The sequence below is a fragment of the Drosophila mojavensis genome, unplaced genomic scaffold (genome assembly GCF_018153725.1).
Source record: "Drosophila mojavensis isolate 15081-1352.22 unplaced genomic scaffold, ASM1815372v1 contig_136, whole genome shotgun sequence".
NCBI classification, from domain to species: Eukaryota; Metazoa; Arthropoda; class Insecta; order Diptera; family Drosophilidae; genus Drosophila; species Drosophila mojavensis.
In genome coordinates, this window is record NW_025318667.1 from 6,078,989 (window position 1) to 6,098,890 (window position 19,902).

At 40.8% G+C, this 19,902-nt stretch overlaps 3 protein-coding genes and 1 long non-coding RNA gene across 4 annotated transcripts; 1 reads left to right on the forward strand and 3 right to left on the reverse strand.

The window, feature by feature from the left end:
• The first annotated feature begins 482 nt into the window (after window positions 1–482).
• LOC6586045 lies at window positions 483–1,778 on the forward strand. Its single transcript, XM_002011632.4, has 3 exons — window positions 483–750; window positions 817–915; window positions 978–1,778. Exons 1-3 carry the CDS (start codon window positions 725–727, stop codon window positions 1,687–1,689), a joined length of 837 nt encoding a protein of 278 aa, XP_002011668.1. The 5' UTR covers window positions 483–724; the 3' UTR covers window positions 1,690–1,778.
• A 1,368-nt stretch (window positions 1,779–3,146) lies between these two features.
• Window positions 3,147–5,265, reverse strand: LOC122757879. Its single transcript, XR_006358060.1, has 3 exons — window positions 5,090–5,265; window positions 4,933–5,016; window positions 3,147–3,342 (listed from the first exon to the last, which is right to left on the reverse strand). It is a non-coding gene; the product is annotated as an uncharacterized LOC122757879 (long non-coding RNA).
• An 8,152-nt stretch (window positions 5,266–13,417) lies between these two features.
• LOC6586046 lies at window positions 13,418–14,008 on the reverse strand. The gene is made up of 2 exons (XM_002011633.3): window positions 13,900–14,008; window positions 13,418–13,842 (listed from the first exon to the last, which is right to left on the reverse strand). The coding sequence occupies exons 1-2, from the start codon at window positions 14,006–14,008 to the stop codon at window positions 13,418–13,420; spliced, it is 534 nt and encodes a 177-aa protein (XP_002011669.3).
• Window positions 14,009–17,887: 3,879 nt separating this feature from the next.
• LOC122756839 lies at window positions 17,888–19,097 on the reverse strand. Its single transcript, XM_044007469.1, has one exon. It carries the CDS (start codon window positions 19,095–19,097, stop codon window positions 17,949–17,951), a length of 1,149 nt encoding a protein of 382 aa, XP_043863404.1. The 3' UTR covers window positions 17,888–17,948.
• Between the last annotated feature and the right edge of the window lie 805 nt (window positions 19,098–19,902).

Genomic DNA, 19,902 nt, shown 5'->3' on the forward strand with positions numbered 1-19,902 from the left:
TAAGACAATATTGATTAACCCAATAAAATATCTTAATATATGTTACAAGTCGATGATTCAATCAGAATTTTACAATGAGCATTAAGCTTTTAGAGGCATCCATGAGTTCCCAAAAAAAGGAAGTGGAAGAAGAAGACGGAGAAGGAGAAGAAGAAGAAGGTGCTTACGTGGCATTTGAGTATATGCAAGTCATTTCGGAGTCAAAGTGTTGGTTAATTTTTCAAGCATAGTGTTAATAACAATACTACACCATTCATAACGTGATTCACAACACTGAGGGTTGTCTAGGCCATTCGTCCATTGATGGCGCCACAGGCTCCACTAAATTAGTCCTTATATCGCTCTCTCTCTTGCACGCTCTCTTCCGCTCTAGCTCCCTATGGCTCGATATAAGCCTAGCCTATGGCCTATGTTCTCAGAATTTATGAAATTTCTATGAATTCAAGTAGTTTCCAATACGATACATTGTAAAATTGCTCAACACTGCCCATGCATTATCGATAGGTACACCGTACTTTAATTACCAGTGCTGTCAAACGCAGGCGAGCATAAGCACGGAGCTAGATTCGACTTCACTTTGGAGTTTGTCTTCGACTTTGGCGCACGTGCTTTACAGTTGCTTTCTAATTTCCTTCGGATTTGCTCTTGCAAAACCAAAAATATTATAACCATCGACTAACCAACTTCATTAGCATTCGTTATTCGCAATTAGAATCGAAAAACCATGGCTGATCAAGGAAATATCTTCGGGTGAGTGCCGGCAGTCGCCTCTGAGTGAGCCTGATTGCATCTAAATGCAATTCATTTGCCAATTAGCAACGATGAATGCGCTGAGCAGCAGCAGCAGCAGCAGGAGCAGCCTCCGGTAGTTATCACTGAGGGCGTTGTCCAGCAGTCTGGCAACGTCGATCAAAGGTAAGCGTGCGAATTTTACGAAAATCTGAATGCACAATAATCAAGGGGCCTCGCCGCTGCAGCATTGCCATCGCCTTGGAGCCCGAGAGCGAGGACATGGAGACAAGCTTGACCGACTCGAGCTTCCTCACCACTGACTCTGGCGAAGTGGAGATGAACGACGTAGAGCCCAGCGTGGCCCAGCCAGCCGCTGAGCAGCAGCTGCAGGGGCAGGTGCAGCTGCAGGGCCAGGTTCAGGGGCAGGAGCAGCAGGCCGCTGCTGCAGGTTCTAATCCTTATTTGACGGCTCTGAGCATCTATGGTGTTGTGCCGCATCTGATCAATATCATTGGCGAGCGCAATGGCTTCACTGCTCCTGCGAATTTCCTCAACGAGACCTTCTTTGAGACAATGGCCCAGGCGATGCCTCGCCTCATGCTGACTTCTAATGGTGTGCCGCAGGAACAGTGCACGCCGTTAGCATTTCCCATGATAGACATGGGAGCCATCTGCAACGACTACCCCACTATGCATCGCCTAATGCTAATGACCGAGATGCACTTCGAGGAGCTCGTCCGCCTCTGGCACGCCCTCCAGGCCACTCTGCAGCTGATGGCCGCCGCCATGGCACAGTTTCCAGTGCCCCCGGTCATGGACCCGGAGGATCCCGATTACGATCAGGACCGCGTCAACAACTGGACTGTCTATCAGCAGCAGCTGGACGAGTTCGTTCAGGTCGCTGAGATGTTCGCTCAGCTCATTCAATACGAGCTGTGCGGCGTACATCATCCTTAATTTGGCCATGTGCAATCTTTTAACACGCCCACAATTTTTCAGATTTATCATATCAGATATTTCATCATTTTTTGTAGAGATTTTTCAAAATTTTTTAACTTTTTTTTTTTATTTTTTTTTTTTATTTTTTTATTATTTTTATTTTATTTTTTTTTTTAGGTTTTTTTAATTTTTTAATTTTTTTTTAATTTTTATTTTTCTAGAATTTATATTGCACATGAAATATCGAAATTGATACTCTCAATTGAGGCTTAATCAACCTGAACCAGAAGACTTAAATAAAATAACCAATTTCATAAATTTTTTGCATCATTTGTGTGTGTGTGTGTGCATATGTGTGTGTGTGCATATGTGTGTGTGTGTGTTTATTAATTATATTTACATATAAACAAGCTGAAATTGTGCAGCAGTTGTGCTCCTCTTTATTTATTTATGCTATTAAACATTTCTCAGCGAGGCGCGCGCGCTCTGCATTAATTCAGCTTTGCATTTAACAATTTTATTATTGAATTTTAATTAATTCAACAAATAACGAAGCCACCACAACAACAACAACAACAACATCAGCAATGGCAACAGCATACCATAAAAAAAATATTGCAAATTGAAACAACAAATGAAACATTTCTCATACGCTACTACACAGCGCCAATTGAACTATGAACTTGATTACACTACACTGAGAGTTTTTTTTTTTTTTGTTCTTATTTTTTTCATTTATTCATTTATAAGATTCTATTTATTTTTTTTATAAATTTTAATTTGCTTTTATTTATTAAATTGTAATATTATTCTTAGGTATATTTGTGCCATGAGCCCACTGAAATGGGGAAATACGCAGCAGGAGGCGTGGCATGCGCCATAAGGTATACATACTCTTACCATACATACTTATATATACTCTTTTTATTTACATATCAATTGGCAAGCCGGAGTATGGATCTGGAAGTGCTTGGACTGTGAATAGGTGTTCTGCAGCTGGCAACACCCGACTGCAACAGCCGTTATTATGGTTTGTAACAGGCAGCAGAAGGCGTGGCAGACCCCATAAAGTATATGATCTTATCTATATTTTATATATACTCTATATGCATAAACAGATCTCGCAGCGAATAAGTGCTCCGCAGTCGGTAATACCCGTTCGTGCTTCTTTTTACATTGAAAATATAATTGAATTGTATAAGGTGAACAACTATTAATACACTTAAATTAATTTGTATTTCAATACTTATAAAGTAATCCAAGTTTTCTTTTCCAAGTGGCATTTCTTCTGGAAGTTCTTCTACAGAGCATCAACATTTTACATAGCATTAACATTTTGTAATCGCTGTATAAAAAAGTGACATAATTTCGTTGAGTTTTTACATTGTGCAAAGTAATTAATATTTAAATTTTTAATTAATAATTATAAATTGCTTATTACTAAAATATTTTTTATATTTATTTCTTTTCGATTGAGTTTGTTTCATCATTTTTTGTGTATTTATGTTGTTGCATTTTATTGAAACTGTAATTTATTCCTGATGATCAGCATTACGGTTAATTCCGCTTTGCATTAAGTGCTGTGCGCAGCCAAGCGCATTGGCGGAGTTGATATGCCCGCCGTGCTCCTTGCCGGGCCGGTCATAAATCGCCCAGTGTCCTGCGAGTGGGCTGTAAACACGCCCAAATAAAAATACAAATAAATTAAATAAACAGTAACAAAACAACGCAAAGACAAAAATCATAAAAGAAAACAAGCAGGCGCGCTGCTGTCGGGTGTTACCGACTGCTGAATACTCATCCACGGCACAAATGCTGGCTGATTCGATTTTCTGACTTATCCTACGACCAATTGATCTATATATGTATATGTTATATCAAGTTCAATGTCTAGAGAGAGAGGGAGAGAAAGAGAGATAGATAAGAGAAAGAGCTAATGATTTCTCTTTCTCTTAACTCTGTAATTTAGTAACTTTTTTACTATTACTCTCGATGAGCTTGCATACATCTGCCGACTTTAGCTAGCGTGGATTCTAAAATGCCAGAAAATATATTTTTACACTGGAATATCTTTAAAATTTCAAGTCCTTAGCTTCAAAAGCGCTGAAATGGTTTGCCTTCATACGCATAGACGAACGGACGGACAACTAGATGGACATTGCATGAAACCAATATACTCATTGAACATACGTGACTGAGTATTGATATTAAAACGAATGCGAGCGAGACAGAGACAGAGAGCTGTGCGTGGGAGCGAGACGGCGTTGTAATTGATATTTACTTTAGAGCGAGCGCACATAACAAGATTGAAACTGTAAACACACGCACACCCACATACACATGCACACTTATATGCATATATGTACACTCTTTTGAATATTTACTTTTATGAGTGGCTGTCCAATTGTCGCCGCCTCGGGCAGATCAAAATAATAATTATTGCGCCAATGCAAAGAAATCATTAATCGAACATGCAAATGGCAAAAACTATTCTGAAAGCATGTGTGTATGAGTGTGTGTGTGTGTGTGTGTTGGAGATGCGGTTAAGCTGGTATATCGCCTAGCTGTTAGCTGAGCAGAATCTGGTGAGAGATACGAGAGCTTGGCGCAATCCCATTTGCCCGCAGCATTCGCACAGCTGCTCATGCGGCCTTAAACCGTGAATAATGTTGAAATGTAATTATACATAATTCAGACACAATGCCAAACGGTAAATCTGTGCTGGCAGCGTACGAGTGAATGGGCCACCCATCCAGCCGGCAAGCCGCACTGAATTAGCACCAGCCTCTGCTGGCGGCCGCCAACATCAGTTGCAGTTGCAGTTGCAGTTGTAGCTGTGGATGCAGCAGCAGCAGCAGCAGCAGCAGAGTCGACCGTCATTTCCTCCACACACCCTAATTAGTTAAGCGAGGCGTACGCAGTGAGCAGCATTTGATTCGCACTCTCTCTCTCTCTCTCTCTCTCTCTTTCTCTCTCTTCCTATCTCTCTCTGTGTGTGGGCGCCTTTGTTAAAGCCATGGCACTCAACGTGTTGTCGGGGCAACGGTAAAAAAAATTTTATGCGATTTTCCTTTTATTTGCACAATAATCATGACGACAACAACAATAGCAACAGCAACAGCAGCAGCGCAAATAACGGAAAAAATAAATATGGCCAACTGCTGAGAGTCGACACTGAGATGAGCTGTACGAACAGAGTAATATATCAATATATTGTATACATATGTATGTATATATCATATATCATATGCCAATACATACATGGATCTCCAGCAAAGCCAATGCCAATGTCAATGCCTGACCTGGCATATAGAAAGCAATAATCTACGTATTTTAATAAGGAGTCTGGAAATAGAGAATATAATATAGATAAGATAGATGATACAACATAGTTATAATATATACGTCTATTATTTACCTTTATATTCCAATATTTAAATACTCTAACATGCCAAATAATTTAGAGGTGGATGGCCATCAATAGAGGCGATAGTTATTGAAGAGTCACAAAGCGACAATAGTTAGAGCAATCGATAGTGACGATGGTTGCTTAAGATCCATCGATAACCGGTTGTCGATAGTCTACAGAATAAAAGCGCAGAGCAGCGGCACAATAAGAATTGTCGTTGTGTTTTACTTTGTTTATTACATAGATTATAAGGCAATGTCTATATGCCTATATATATTACTGAGACACAATCGAGAGCTTAAGTCAACTCCCCAAAGTGATCTTCGTAAAAAGAGAGACCAAAATCAATTGAAACCCAGCCTGGACCAGAAGCTCACGCCGTTGGACCTTGGGATGCAACAGCGAACATCGCGGGATTTATTTGCACATCTGTAACATAAAATATACAAATACATCATTTATAGACGTTAGCATAGAGCTGCTATATATCTAAATGTATATACATATACGTATGTAGATATCCATATATACATATGTGTATCTATACATCTAAATAACTATATATCTAAATGTATATACATATACGTATGTAGATATCTATATATATATCTGTGTATCTATACATCTGGATATCTATATTTCTATTCGTCTCTGTATCTATATGTTTGTAAATCTCTATATCTATATATCTTAATAGCTTGATTTCTATATGCATATACCTATATCTATGCATGTATTTATATATCCTTATATTTTTGTCTATATTTATATATCTATACATATCTCTCTATATTATTATATTATCTATATCTTTGCATCTTTACACTTATAAATCTATGTCTTCATATCTATCTGTCTGAATATCTATATATCACTAAAGAGATCCTTATACTTGTGTATCTTTATATCTATTGTATATATATCTATACATCTATATATCTATGTAAATCTGTACTACATCTATATCTATCTATCTTCTTATCCATATGTCTGCAATACTTTTCCTGCATATACCGTAATACCCATATATCTATAATCTATTTACCTTCATGTCCATCTTTCTCCCTTGTGCTTATACGCCCACAGCTTGCTTTAGATTCCAGGGTATCTGCATGCGGTGGCAAACAGCGGCGCTATGGCTATATTTCAAAAACTATCGCAGCATTTTGGCTAGGCAATGGCTGTGAGCGGGTAGGTGTGGGGGCGTGGTGAGAGGGGTGGGGTATGGGGGGCGTATGTCAGTGAAAGGCTGAGTGAAGGCTGACGACTGTTGTTCGGCTGTTGGCAATTGGATGCATGGACATCTGTGTATCTGTGTATCTGTAACTTTGCAACGGTAATTAAATTGCAGCTGCCTAAAAGTAGGCAATGCTTTTGTGCCCGCCGGAAAAGCGAGCGAGCGAACGGACGGGCTCTGTTTTTTGGTCAATGTAAATCGAATATACAGTGGACAATTGTGGCACAAAAGAGTTAAGTGAGAGAGACAAAAATAGAGAGAGAGAGAGACGGAAATAGAGGTAGCGACAATTTTGGACGGAGCTTAACGCTCGACTGCGTGCGCATTTCTTAAATTCATCACAAACGAATCGCAATTGCCGCATTTGAATTTGCATGTGTGTGACATGCGTTGTACAGCATTTCTCGTGTTTATCTTAGACCTACCTCGAACAGGGCTCGAATGTTTGGATACATCAGCAGAAGTACTTCGAGTTGATGAGAGAAAAAATGCAATTAATAAACCAAATAAGCCGAAAGCCAGCAAATGGGCCATAGAGCATTGAGTCGGAGGCAGAGACAATGTCAACTAGAGCCAGTGTTGGGCAACGTCTGAATGGGGTTTATGAGGCTGCCAGCAAAGGAGATGATTTTGTGGTCGAGTGGCAGAGGCAGAGGCGGGGGCAGAGGCAGAGGCAGGCAGCCAGAGCTACTTAGATCTAGCCGCAAGCTGTTGACAGCAGTTGGCCAACTGTAAAGCCAACAGCAGCTGGTCAAGCGACAGCTGGTGGGCGGGCTGGCCAAGAGCTGAGTCGAATGGGCAACGAGTGTTAAGCATTTTAATTGCAGGCATTAATTTAGACATGACTGTGGCAGTTACTGTAGCAATAGCTGTCGTTGTTGTTGTTGTTGTTGCTGCACCTGCAAATGGCAGTGGAGCGATGCGTAATCAAAAGTTCATGGGCAACGTAAATAATTGCTTGAAACAGGCTAGACACAAAGGCATTTGCACCAAAAACCAGCAGACAGACGCAGCGACAAACAGACGGACGGACGGACGGACAGATGGACGGACGGAGTGAAAGTCGTCGAGTCGCTGCAGCTGCAGCTGCAGCATTTGTCTCACTTCGTTGGCATTTAATTAAAACGCCAGCAATTTATGCAAAACAATTGCCGCGTGCACATACTTTTCGACAGCAGTGTAGCCAGCTGGGCTCATTGACTGTGCCAGACCCTGGCCAGCTCGCTCTCTCTCTCTCTGACTGCCCTTGCAGTTTACCCGGGAAAGCGCATCAGGCCGCCGACTTGAGGCTTGCGGCTGCGGCTGCTTGCGAAAGTGCCGCAGTCATCATATTAGAATGCAATTATACAATTGCCTTTGTATGGCAAGGACAACAGAACGGCTCTTAGCCCAGGGCCTGGCGCGTGCATAATTTATAATAGTCCACATAGATTGCGCTATATAGCATATAAATATAAATATATGTATATAAATGTATGTATATATGCATGTATTCATTTGCTATATGCATTGCCACGCCCCTTGCTTGCATCGATGCGTTCGCCTGGCATTTGCGATTTATTACGTATGCGACCTGTTGGGCGTGCTGCTTAAATTTACAACAGTTTGCGGAGCGCCTAAGCAGCTGCCACCCCCCCCCCCTCCCATCTCCACCAACACACATTTGCCCCAAACTGAAACTGAAGTTGGCCCCAACTTGCGGCCTTTGTTCGCCTAAGCGCCGAATTGTCGCCGGGCAGACGGCAGACGGCGAAGCAGACTTGCAGCTCAAGCCAAAAAAAATTGAAAAATTGAAAAAAAAAAAAAAAAACCAAACTTGGAATCGACAGGTTCGTTTGCCGTTCGGCAAGGTCTTTGTGTGCAACTTGACAAACTAAAAATGAAAAAAGTTTCCGCCGCCGTCGTGTTGCCAGCGTCGCCTTTTTCAATATTCCTGCGCCAGCCTTACCGCAGCAGGAGTCGACGAAGCGGCGCAGCGAGGGCTTGACATATTGATTTTGTAAACTGCCTGAGTACCCCTCCCCCTCTCACTACCTAGCTCCCCCTATATGTGAGCAATAAGAATTTAAGCCTGCTCAAGCAGCCAAGCTAAGTCAAGGTGAAGCTGCAAATCCATTTAAGCCAAAGTGCAAGAGCTGCTGTCAAAAATTTAAAGCGGCGGCAATCGAAAGGATTTCTGGATGTGGACAATGGTCACGTGGGATTTGGCTATGCTTACGTAAATGTGAAGGAGGCGTGGCAGACGAGCTGATGCATTTGCATTCCTGATGAGGTGGACTGAGGCGGGGATCAGCTATAGCCGTGTTCTGCTATTCATATGTTCGCTTGCGTGTCTTCCTGCTCCAGTGATGTCCATTTTTTTTTTTTTTTTTGGAAAAAAGGCAAAACTGACCGTAAAATACTGAAAAAAAGCTGAAAATTTAAAAAGAAAAAAAGACAGAAAACAGGACAAAAAATTTTGTTGGTATAAATTTGCAATTTGCAGATTCTGCAGTACGCTTTATTGTTGGCGTCTTCATATCGGGCTATCCACGACTTGAAATCTGGCTCTATAGCCAGCAATCCCGAAATTTTTGCCTATAAGTCTACTTGGGCATTTTATCACTCTTTTCGCATTGAACATAATTGCAAACGATGTCGATAGTACATACAAAGCACCTACACAATTCAATTTATCGCTGTTATACTCATTCTGGCATGGCTTTTAACCAAATAGAGGATGTTTGATATTTTTTCCGTATGAAGCCCTTAAAAACAGGACAAACTTTTCCGAAAAATGGACAAATTGGCATCACTGTCCTGTTCTTTCTCTCCCAGAGACTTGCAGTTTCAAATAAACTTGGCATATCTGCTCAAAATTCGATACAGTGATTGGTGGATTAGACACCGCCGTATGCTTACCAGACACTCGCCAGCTACCCGTCAGATCTCTGAGACGATTGAGATGAATAGGCTTTGCCAAAGTGATTAGTCAACTAAAAAGTCTTCCTCCCATTATGAACATATTTGCAAGTTCTCTTGTGTATGAGTTTTGAGTTTTGATTGGGTGTGTAGGAGGTTTTAATTGAGCCCTAGTTTTCTTTCTTTCAAACTACTCTTAATTTCATATTTTTATATTTTTACTTCATATTTTCTCTTATTTTTCCCCTTTTTACTATAAATTCCGCTCGCACTCTTCCTCTTCTCTAATGATGATCTCGTTTTTGTATCGATGGCACGATGCTCGACTATCGATACCTAGCTATAAGTCTATCGATACTTAACCATTTGGCTATCCTCCCTAAACAAATCTAATCTCTTATTAGCCTACGACTGGTACTTGATCAGATAAGTAAAAAAAGTGTGATACTTAAACTAAATGAAAGTGAATGAATAATATATATATGAAAAAAAATATATATATATATATATATATAGAACATTATTGTTGGGATATATATCTTGGGGCATGGAATTGATGTTAGAGTGTAGTCAAAAGAGGTAAAGTTATTGGTTCATTATTACACTTTTATTTTCATAATTTAATACATATAATATATTATAATTTATTTTTTAGATCAAGAGAGAATGGTACCAACAACTTCTACTCTACGGGAAGGCAGTAAGGGAGCTTTAAGCAGCTGTAGCTGCTCACTTGGCCAGGCTACTTTTGGATGAGAATTTGACCTCTCTCTAGTTGCTCTTTGGCCACCTTCCGGATTTTGTAACCAATTTGAGGAGTATTGAGGTCTCGTTCTATATATCTGGGTCTCATGTATCAGAGATCCGCAGCAAACTTCATCAGTATATTTGTGTGTAGCAGACACAATTTGTGGAGCTCCAACTCAGCAGCTATGACACTTGGATAACATCGAACGAGTAGCTAGCAAGACCTTGTAGATTATGACCTTGTTGACCGAGCACCGAGAAAGCCTTGTTACGCATTGCAAGTAGCCAAGACAATTTGTGTAACTAGCGCAGGTCATTGCCTTTTGCAAGTCAATAGACCATTAAGAGTCGGTCCCGTAGGTCTAGAGGGGGGTAGCCTCTGAGTAGTGCTCAATTGAATAAAGCAATCTAGTCTCCAGCAGCAACTTGTGGTTGCTTTCTCCAATTTTTGCACCGTTTGCTCTTACTCTCATATTCCTTACGAATTTTTGCTCAATGGGTACTTAGCTTCATTGGCTTCAGCTTAGGCATGGAAGAGTCCAGAAGATACTCAAAGATGCTGATGCGAATCTCCTTAGATATATCCATATATCAATATATCAGTATACATGTTTCGCTGACACCGTCTCAGCTCTACTCTCTGTTTATCAGTCATATCAAGTAGATTGAATATTTATTGCCATGCCCAGGGGAACTCGTCTGCTTAGAACTATTTGCCCATGGCTCAGGTTGAAGAAAGTTCTCGGAAATGCCGCCGCCCCAAGCCGAGTTTGTTTTTCATGCTGTGCTCCGCTTGTTAGATCGCCAATCGCCAAACGAAATTCGCCAATTTAAGCAATATTTATATGTATATATTTATATGGAATATTATTTCTATTTTTGCAATCTGCTGTGGCAGATCTGTGCGAGTCGAGCTGAAAAACACAAACCGCTGCTGGGCATAAAAAGTCAACTGTTGATTGCTCGCCAGCTGGTGACGGACGGGCTGACCTTTGCTGGGGGTCACGGGCTGCGCCCGGCGGCATCAAACCCGTTTCTGGCAATGGGCAACGCTTTATTGGGCCGTCGCGCCGGAACGTCGATCGGTTCTGGCCAAACAACATTAATTTCCAGTCATGACAGCCCAAAAGAACGAAGAGAGAGTGGGAGGGAGAGAGAGAGGGAGGGAGACACAGCAAGTGTGGAGCTAAACAACGAGCGGGTTGAATTCCCCGGCGAATGCTGTTGGCGTCTCGCCATTTATGCGTAATTTGCCAATTTACACAAATTCTTGTTGGCCCTATTGAATCTCGCTGGCCGAAACGCAACCTTTTGCGTGCCTGAGCCAGCTTGGCCGCCTTTCTGCGGCGTCACCGTCGCATTTCACGTTCGAGTCCCATGGAGGGACAGACCGAGAGAGGGACGGAGGGACAGCTACGGTTACGGGCTCACGCGCGCCAGACATCCTTGAACTTGCCGTGGCCAGGATATCATGTTCGCATATTTTTTTGTCTGCATTTTATTTATATAAACTGTAAGCCAAGTCGTTGACTCCTCTATTTGGCCAAAGCCAACGAGGCCAGCAGCGACACCAGCCGCACCAAGCGCAAAAGGCAAAGGCTACGCCAAAGACTCTGGCATGGGTTATCAATTGTTTTCACACACACAAACACACACACACAAACACACACACACACTTGCACAGGAAAAAGGATTCAGCGTCTGCCATTTTGTTGAACGTGCTACGTTTTCTTCTTTGGCCCACGAATTAAAAGAAGATTTAGGAGCGCCTGGAGAGTGTCGCACCTCAGATGCTAATCAGACTTTAAACTCGTATTTAAGCGGACGTGAAAGTTAGCCATTGAATTATGTATGCGAATATCTATAGATGTATATATGTATATGTATATCTTATTGAACACCAAATTCAAATCAATATTTTCTCTTACAGGTATATACTAGGCTGAGCCAGTCTTTAAATGCATCAATATTTGAGCTAGAGTTGGCCAAGTTTATGCTATAAGCTTAAAGGCTCAACTATATCTGAGTTTTGTATGCACATAAATGGATACTAAACTCAATTTAATTAATAGGTAAATAAATATACCGTGCGCAGTGTACTATATCAAAGCCATTACACTTTTTATTGTTTATAATTTGATGAAATTGAATATGAAATTGTTGTACCTTATATTTTCTGTTTGCTTTCAAATAGAGTTTCGCAATTAAACTTCGCTCGGAAGTAAATTAAAATTTATTCATATTTATCAGATAGAAAAAATCTAACAAAACTGATTTTTAATAAAAATATTTTCCACTATTGGATTTCACAGAAAAAGCAACTCAACATTTTTTAAATGTCTGGAAAAAATATATTACAGAACTATAAAAAGGCTTCCACGATTCCATTTCATATGAAAGAAATAACTCAAAATATAAATTAATATTTACTACAGTATATATTGTTTTACAAATATTGTAATGTAATATTAAATTACAACTTCAAGAAAAACAAAATAATTGCATATATTTGATATTAACTTTTAGTCAGAAAAAAACTAGAATAATGAAAATCTATTTTTATTATATTTTATTTCATTCGAGAAAAATGTTTCATATATAAGAAATTATTGAAACAATGTGGAACCAAAAAAAAAAATGTTTTTTTAATGTTAAAAAGAAATTTTTATATTTGTAATATTTTTTTGATGAAATAATTTGATATTTTGTATATTTTAATAAGAAAAAAACTTTTAATATATAAAATAGTAATAAATAATTTATTAATTAATAATATATATTCCAAATTAATTATATTGCACAATTAATAAAAATATATGTTTATTAATTTAAGAAAAATGTATATAAATTTTATATAAAAATTTTTTTGAAATAAAAAAATGAAAAATAAGTAGAAAGAGAGTGAAAAAAATATAAAAATAAGTAAATAAACATAAAATATAAATATATTATACAAAATATACAAAATTTCATATTTCTTTAAAAATGAAAAAAATATTTAAATTATTATGAAATACATTTCTTTTATTGCATTCACTGTTATATTTCACTCAAAAAATCAATAAATAAATAAGTCAAATTAACTTTTAAAAAACAATACCAAAAAAAAAAAAAAATAACGAAATATATGCAATTTTGCATATTTCTTCAAAAATGACCAAAATTAAAAAATGATTATTAAATATATTTTCATTATATTCACTTTTATATTTCACTCAAAAAAAAAAAAATAAATAAATAAATAAATAAATAAATAAAAAAAGTAATAATAATAAAATAAATAAATAAAGTTTATATAAGTATATATATTAAAAAAAAAAAAAAAAAAAAAACTAAATTAAAGCAATAATGAGAAACTATTTTTTTTTTTTTCAGATTTGATTGTATTGCTTAGCAGCTTGGCGGATCGGTTCGTCGACTGCTCATCTGCCCAGTCGAGCGGTTTCTGGCAGCTATCGCCGATGCCGGCGGTGCCGCTGCCGCAGTCGCTGCCGCTGCTGCTGCTGCTGCCGCGGCTTGTGTATGTGACGGTGGCGTCGCTTCTTCTTGTGCCTGCCCTGCTTGTTGCTGCTGGGCTTGCGGCGCCTGGTGACGTGCTGCTGCGCTGAGCCGCCATCGTCCAGCTGGGTGGGCAGACTTTGGTCCAGGTGGCGCCAGCGCCGCGTGTCGTTGCCATTGATGATGGTCGTCGTTGTGGTGGTGGTTGTGGTGGGCGTGGTGAAGGTCGCGATCGACTGCGGTATCACAATGATATTCTCGCGGGCCGGCTCCTGCGGGAAGAGGCCGCGGAAGAGCATGAACTTCTTGAACAGATCTCGTCCGCTGCCCACATCCGTGCCTCTGGCACTGCGACCCGCTGTCTGGGGCAGACGATAGCCTGAATGGGCAGAGTTAGATGCAATTGATTGTGCTGGAAATGAATCTCAGATCTCACCGGCTCGCAGAGTCTCAGCGCCTTGCAGCAGCTGGAACAGCAGCATCGCCAGATAGACGCTGCATGGCATCCATTTGCCCACAGATCGAGCTGGAGCGTCTCTTGGCATCGTTTAGCGGTTCTGGCAGTAGGTTCTGTGCGCTGGCTTGGCTGGGTAGCGACGCTTTTATAGATGGGTCCATGATGCGGGATGCAATTAAAAAGTTTCACCCGAAATCGAATTGCGTGCTTGCGTGCGCGACGCTGCCTTGACATGGTATCATTAGAGGCGCTGGGGCTGAGCCGTTGCGTTGCAGCCATGACTGGCGGGCACGTAAATCAAGCGGCAAGTGTATGTGTGTGTGAAGAACTCATAGAGAGAGAGAGAGAGAGATAAAGTAAGTAGCCGAGGCACAAGTGAAAGTTGTAGGCACAGTAAATCAAATCTAATAAACTCGACAATAAACATGCGCACATAAATCTCGGAAGGCGGTACGAACGAAAAACTGGCAAATCAAGTTGCAGCCCAAACAACTATGCGCACACACACACACACACACAGGCACACACGCACATACAGCTTGTATATGTATCTGAGAGATACAATACTTATGGCTGGCTAAAGCAGCAGCCCGAGCGTGTTGTATAAATAAATAAACGAATTTATGTTTTCACAGCCAGCCTCAATCTTTTGTGCGTGTGTGTGTGTGTGTGTGTGTGCGGCATATTTTTTTATGCACATATTTATATTACATGACCACTTTTGCGGCCAAAGGATGTGCGGCAGATAGTGTCAGTGCGTGAGACACAGAGGCAAATAACTTTAACATAATTCACTTAAATCTTTTCGGTTTAATCTTGAAAAGTGTTTCACACACACACACACGCACATACACACAAAGAGAGAGAGAGAGACAGACACAGAGCCAAGCACTAAGTGTTCCATTCAGACAGAGCTTGACAGAGCGACAGACAGACAGACAGAGGGCGAGAGCTGTGGAGTCCTGACAGTCAAGTACATTGTGGCACACACACACACACACACACACACACACTGAGAGCTGTCCAGCAGCTGCAAATGTATCTGTATCTGTTTCTGAATCTGTATCTGTGTATATACGATACGAAATGTATCTTGCTTTGTATGCCAGCTGTGCGTAGCTATGCTTGACTTCAACTTTTGGCGCCCAAGTCAAAATGTTTTCTTGTAATTTCGCAAAGTGTTGAGTCAATAATCAACAGGATCTCATAGGGTCCTTAACCCGGGGCGAAGCTGATTAACAAAACACAAGAAAAATATTGAAAGCCAATGGAAAATTTCATAAATTACAATCTGAATGAAGAGGGAACAGTAGAGAGGAGAGGTGAATAGAATATAAGAGAACTACTATATATAACAAGTAGGAAAGCTTTAATCGAGACTGCTCAACTACGAGAGGCTCCGAACCCTGCGAGCAACTGATATTTTAAACATTCTGCTTACACAGGAGACACAACAGGCACATACACACAAACGCACGCACACTTAAGCAGTATAAGAAAATTCGAAATTCTCTAAAATACTCATGAGTCTATAAATAAAACTTAGAGAAACTAGCTTTAAAAATGTTGGAAATATAATTTTATTACGGATTTTCGCTAAGGTTTTTAATCGATATGAAAATAACGGGATTAGCTATCAATTTTTTGAAACAAGCTCTATATGTGGGTGGCATATGCGAACTCAAAAATAAAAATTAAAGTCTTCAGCTCGTATATCTTCTGAGATCGATGCGTTCACACATACGGACAGACATAGGCCTCAATCGATTCACTTCGTCATTTACTTTATACTTTATGGGGCCACTCCTCCTTCTGCTACTATACCCTTATTTTCCATTTTCAATATGCATACATGTATTCACTACATTTTATATATGATATTATGCATGTATATTTATATATATTTCTTTGTGTATTATAAATATTTTTATCTATATTAATTTTATTTTATATACTCGCCTTTGAATCTGCCATCATTTATAATTTTGTTGTGGCTGCTGTTGCTGCTGCTGCTGCGGCTGGTTGTGATAAAATTCAATTATAACATTTTCTATTAACTTAAAAGCTTCTTATATTTATTTAATTTGTTATTGTAGCTTGGCTGTTGTTGTTGTTAGTTTTGTTCGACTTGCCAATTATTGTTGCTATCAAATACACACCCACAAGCAAACCCACACACACACACACACAGAGAGAGAGAGAGAGAGTGGGTGATTTTATGAGTGCTGCCATCAATTAAGAGTTCCTTGGCAGCTGTGCGTCTGTTGGCCATCTTTCTCTTGGCTGCTGGCCGCAGCCTTTTGGAAAATAGTTGACATATTACAGCCAGGCTAAGTGTCTAATTGTCTGTCTGTCTGTCTGTACGTTTGTCCGTCTGATTGCATTTATCTGAATATCCATTTTCATTTGCCAGCATATTTCAGTATTCACAGCCCAGCCCCAGCTGCCCGAGCGCCCATTAGCCCGATTTCAATTTATTAGTACTGCTTCTTCCCACATTGCCTTCTTCTTCTTCTTCTTCATCTTGGTCTTCTTCTTCTGCTTCTTCCCATTGTTGCTATTGTTGGCCTGAATTGAATTGTTATGCAAGCAAATTAAATCGATCTACTTAAAATATGAACGAAATGCATTATGGCATTCAGCCTCTGCCGTCCGATTCGTGGGCAACGGGGCGTATGCCTAATAATGCTAAATGGACTCCGTTTACAAACGGAAAACATGCGTAAATTAAGCCTCAAAGGCAAATATGCAACGTCTTGGGCTAATAATGGCCACTTCATTTCTACAGCATTTGCTGTTGTTATTAACAGATTTGTGGTTTTTGTCTACCCAAACTACTGCTAATAACTTGAGTGCCAATCGAATCTGAATTTCAATAAACAAACCTCCACTGAGCACGGCTGAGGCGGCCGTTGAGTGTATACTCAATACGGATTTACGTAAGCATTGCGGAATTTCCAATGAAAATAATCTTTTAAGCTATTCCTCGCATTTTCGAGAATAGTGAAAATTCGTTGTAAGCGAAATTCATTACCATTCAGATGCATAATTCCAATCCTTGTTAAGCTGAGGAGCCCATTGAAAATGCTAAATCGACGTTGGCTGAAAATGAATGTAACAGGTCAAAAGAGGCGTGGTCAATTTCACAAATATATATATGTAGGTATACGGTCCGATTGGTTAGGCATAGCATAGAAGAAAATGTAGGATATATACCTATATATGTATGTATAGCTATGTGTACCTATTATATATAAATATGTAGTATTACCTATATATGGTTGAAATAGTGAAAGATTAACGTCTGTAACGGCTCTAGTCCTTGCAAGCTGCAAATTTTTTGCTTAAATTTATAAAAAAAAAAAAAAAATTTAAATACAATATGAAAAAAAATATATATAAAATAAAGGACCTTAAAATGCAAATTTTTTGTTTAAATTTATGCTATCAATTAAATTAAATAAAAAAAATAAATAAATAATAAATAAAATAAAATATATATAAAAAAAAAAATAAAAAATAAATAATAAAAAATAAAGTACCTCAACATGTTTTTAGTCAAATTAAATTAATTTTTTTTTTTTTTATATATATATATATATATTTTTTTTGAGTTTTCAAATTCTGTTCTTTGCTTGTTAAAATAATTTAGTTCTTGTAAGCTGCAAATTCTTTGCTTAACTTTATGCTAACAATAAAATTAAATTAAAAAAAAAAAAAAAAAAAAAAAAAAAAAAAAAAAAAAAATTAAAAATAAAGTACCTCAAAATGTTTTTAGTCAAATTAATAAATTCATTTTATTTATTTTTTTTTTTTTTTTTTATATATAAATTTTTTTTTTTTTTTACAGAATTCAAACTCTGTTCTTTGCTTGATAAAATAATTTACATTAAACAAGTGGGGAGAGAAAAAAAAAATTGAAAATTAAATCTAATGCTAAATTCTAGTCAAGAGAATGCGGTGCATGGCCAGTTAGCTTGGATGGGAGTCGTGGGGGTGGGGGATGGGGAGTCGGGTCGAACGCACGCCTAGAGGTACTGGATGCGGCGAATGTTCTTGGCAAAGGCCGCCAGGGGATTCCTGCTCTCAGTGGCAGCTGCGAGCGCCGGCCGCTGCCTTCGACGCTGGCCCAGCAGCGGGAAGCGAGCGTCGCCCATTTTGGGTATGTCGGTGCTGGTTAGTGCTGTGTCGGCTGTGCTCTTCGGCTGATCCGAGTCGAGGGGATCCATGACTAGCGACGCATCGTCCTCACCCTCGCGAACGGCCAGGGGGCCAGAGTCCGCGTCTGCTGTCAGCTGGCGCAGCATGCGCAGGTTGAGGGGCACATAGCCGACCGCATTGTTGCCCAGGCTGACGGGCACCAGGGGCACAGCACCGCCGAGAGCACTGAGACGACTGAGGCCATTGTAGCCAGCGAAGACGTTCGCACTGCTGACGCCGTTGTCGTACATCTGGGCGGAGCCGTAGTCGATCAGATTGTAGGGCAGAGCCAGGCCCGGCTGCTGGCCCTGACGCGTCTCGAAGTACTGCACCGGCATCGACATCGACATCGGCATCGGCATCACCTGAGGAGTGCGCACGATTTCGCGGACCACATAGCGCGTGCCGCCTGCAGGGGGGGCCTCGGTGGGCGCGTTGTTGATATTGGTGTTGTTCACCCAAAACAGCGTCCCGTTCTTCTCATCGAATTTGTGCCTTTTGAGGAAATGGAAGCGACGTGACTCGTCCGGCTGGCTGGGCGACTCCCTCTCCGCCACGGCGGGCACATTCACCAGCAACAGGTTCTGCCTCAGGGCCGGTGCCAGCTCCGCTAGGTCGGCATAGTCCGCCTCGGGCTGCTCCAGCTGCTTGCCACGCTGCTCCTCGGCATGGACGTTGGCAGCGAGCTGCTTGGCCTGCTGCTGCTGCTGCTGCTGCTTCTTCTGCTGCTGGAGCAGCGCAAGTGCTGCACGCCGCAGATGGGGCGCGTCGAGCGGCGTCTCGATGTACACGTCGTTCGAGTCGAATGTGGTGTGCCACAGTGGCTCGCCACTGCGCTGCGCGGGTCCCATGCTCGTCGCGCTCGTCTGCACGCGCCGCTCCCTGCCCACAGAGGCCGCCCGGCCGCCATCGATGCCCAGCGAGCCGATCACGGCCAGCGCTAGCAGTAAATTCCTTATCCCTTGCACTCGCATCATCTTTTCTGCCTTTGTCGTGTTGCGCTTCTTCTCTTTGCTTGTGCTCTTGTCCAAGTTGCTCCGATGGGTCGCTGTGGTCTGTGGTCTCTGCCTGGCTAGAGGTCGTCCGCCCGGCTTATATAGTTGCTCCAGTTGGCTTCAGCTGGCCGTGGCTAATGAGCGCCATTTATTCGACAGTTATCGCCGACGCTTATCAGCGAGTCGAAGCGTTCTGGCTTTCATCGCGATAGCCAAGCGAGCCCATTAATTTTGCTCTGCGCAAGTTTTGCCTGATCTAAAGCCAGCAAAGAACTTGACGCTAATTGCGGCGAGGACCAGCCGCAGCTGAGTGCACGAAAGGCTGCAACGACCCATTGACAGATATACACAGAGAGAGAGAGAGAGGGGGAGAGCAAGTTACAGATAAATCCTTTGCTAATTGAGTTATGCATTCATCGTGCACTACTTTGGCAGCTCTTGTTAGCTCTGTTAACTCTTGGCCCAAGTTGCTGGCGACTTCCGTTTGTTTAGCCATCTGCTCAAGACAAATATTCTATATAAGTATATATGTAATAGATTAAACATGTATAGTATATTTCTATATATCTAGATCAGCTAGTTGCCTTCATAGTCCATTCGACAATTTTGTTATGCCATTGTCATGCAAGAGCTAACGGATTGCTTTTAGATTGTAGGAGGGAGCGGGGGTGGGAGGGAGGCGTATGCTTACAACTGCATTACTATCTCCACCTCTATAAATATATAGCTCTCGCTCTCTCTCTCTCCCTGTCTCACTGTCTCTCTGTCTATCTGTCTATCTCGCTTC

Bases quoted from the DNA above. Each gene is read 5' to 3' on its own strand.
- LOC122756839 (XM_044007469.1), bottom strand. From the start codon at position 19,097: ATGATGCGAGTGCAAGGGATAAGGAATTTACTGCTAGCGCTGGCCGTG.
- LOC6586046 (XM_002011633.3), bottom strand. From the start codon at position 14,008: ATGCCAAGAGACGCTCCAGCTCGATCTGTGGGCAAATGGATGCCATGC. The intron at 13,843-13,899 runs GTGAGATCTGAG...CTGCCCATTCAG, and splicing joins CGCTGAGACTCTGCGAGCCG to GCTATCGTCTGCCCCAGACA.
- LOC6586045 (XM_002011632.4), top strand. From the start codon at position 725: ATGGCTGATCAAGGAAATATCTTCGG. The intron at 751-816 runs GTGAGTGCCGGC...TTTGCCAATTAG, and splicing joins GATCAAGGAAATATCTTCGG to CAACGATGAATGCGCTGAGC. The intron at 916-977 runs GTAAGCGTGCGA...TCGCCGCTGCAG, and splicing joins TCTGGCAACGTCGATCAAAG to CATTGCCATCGCCTTGGAGC.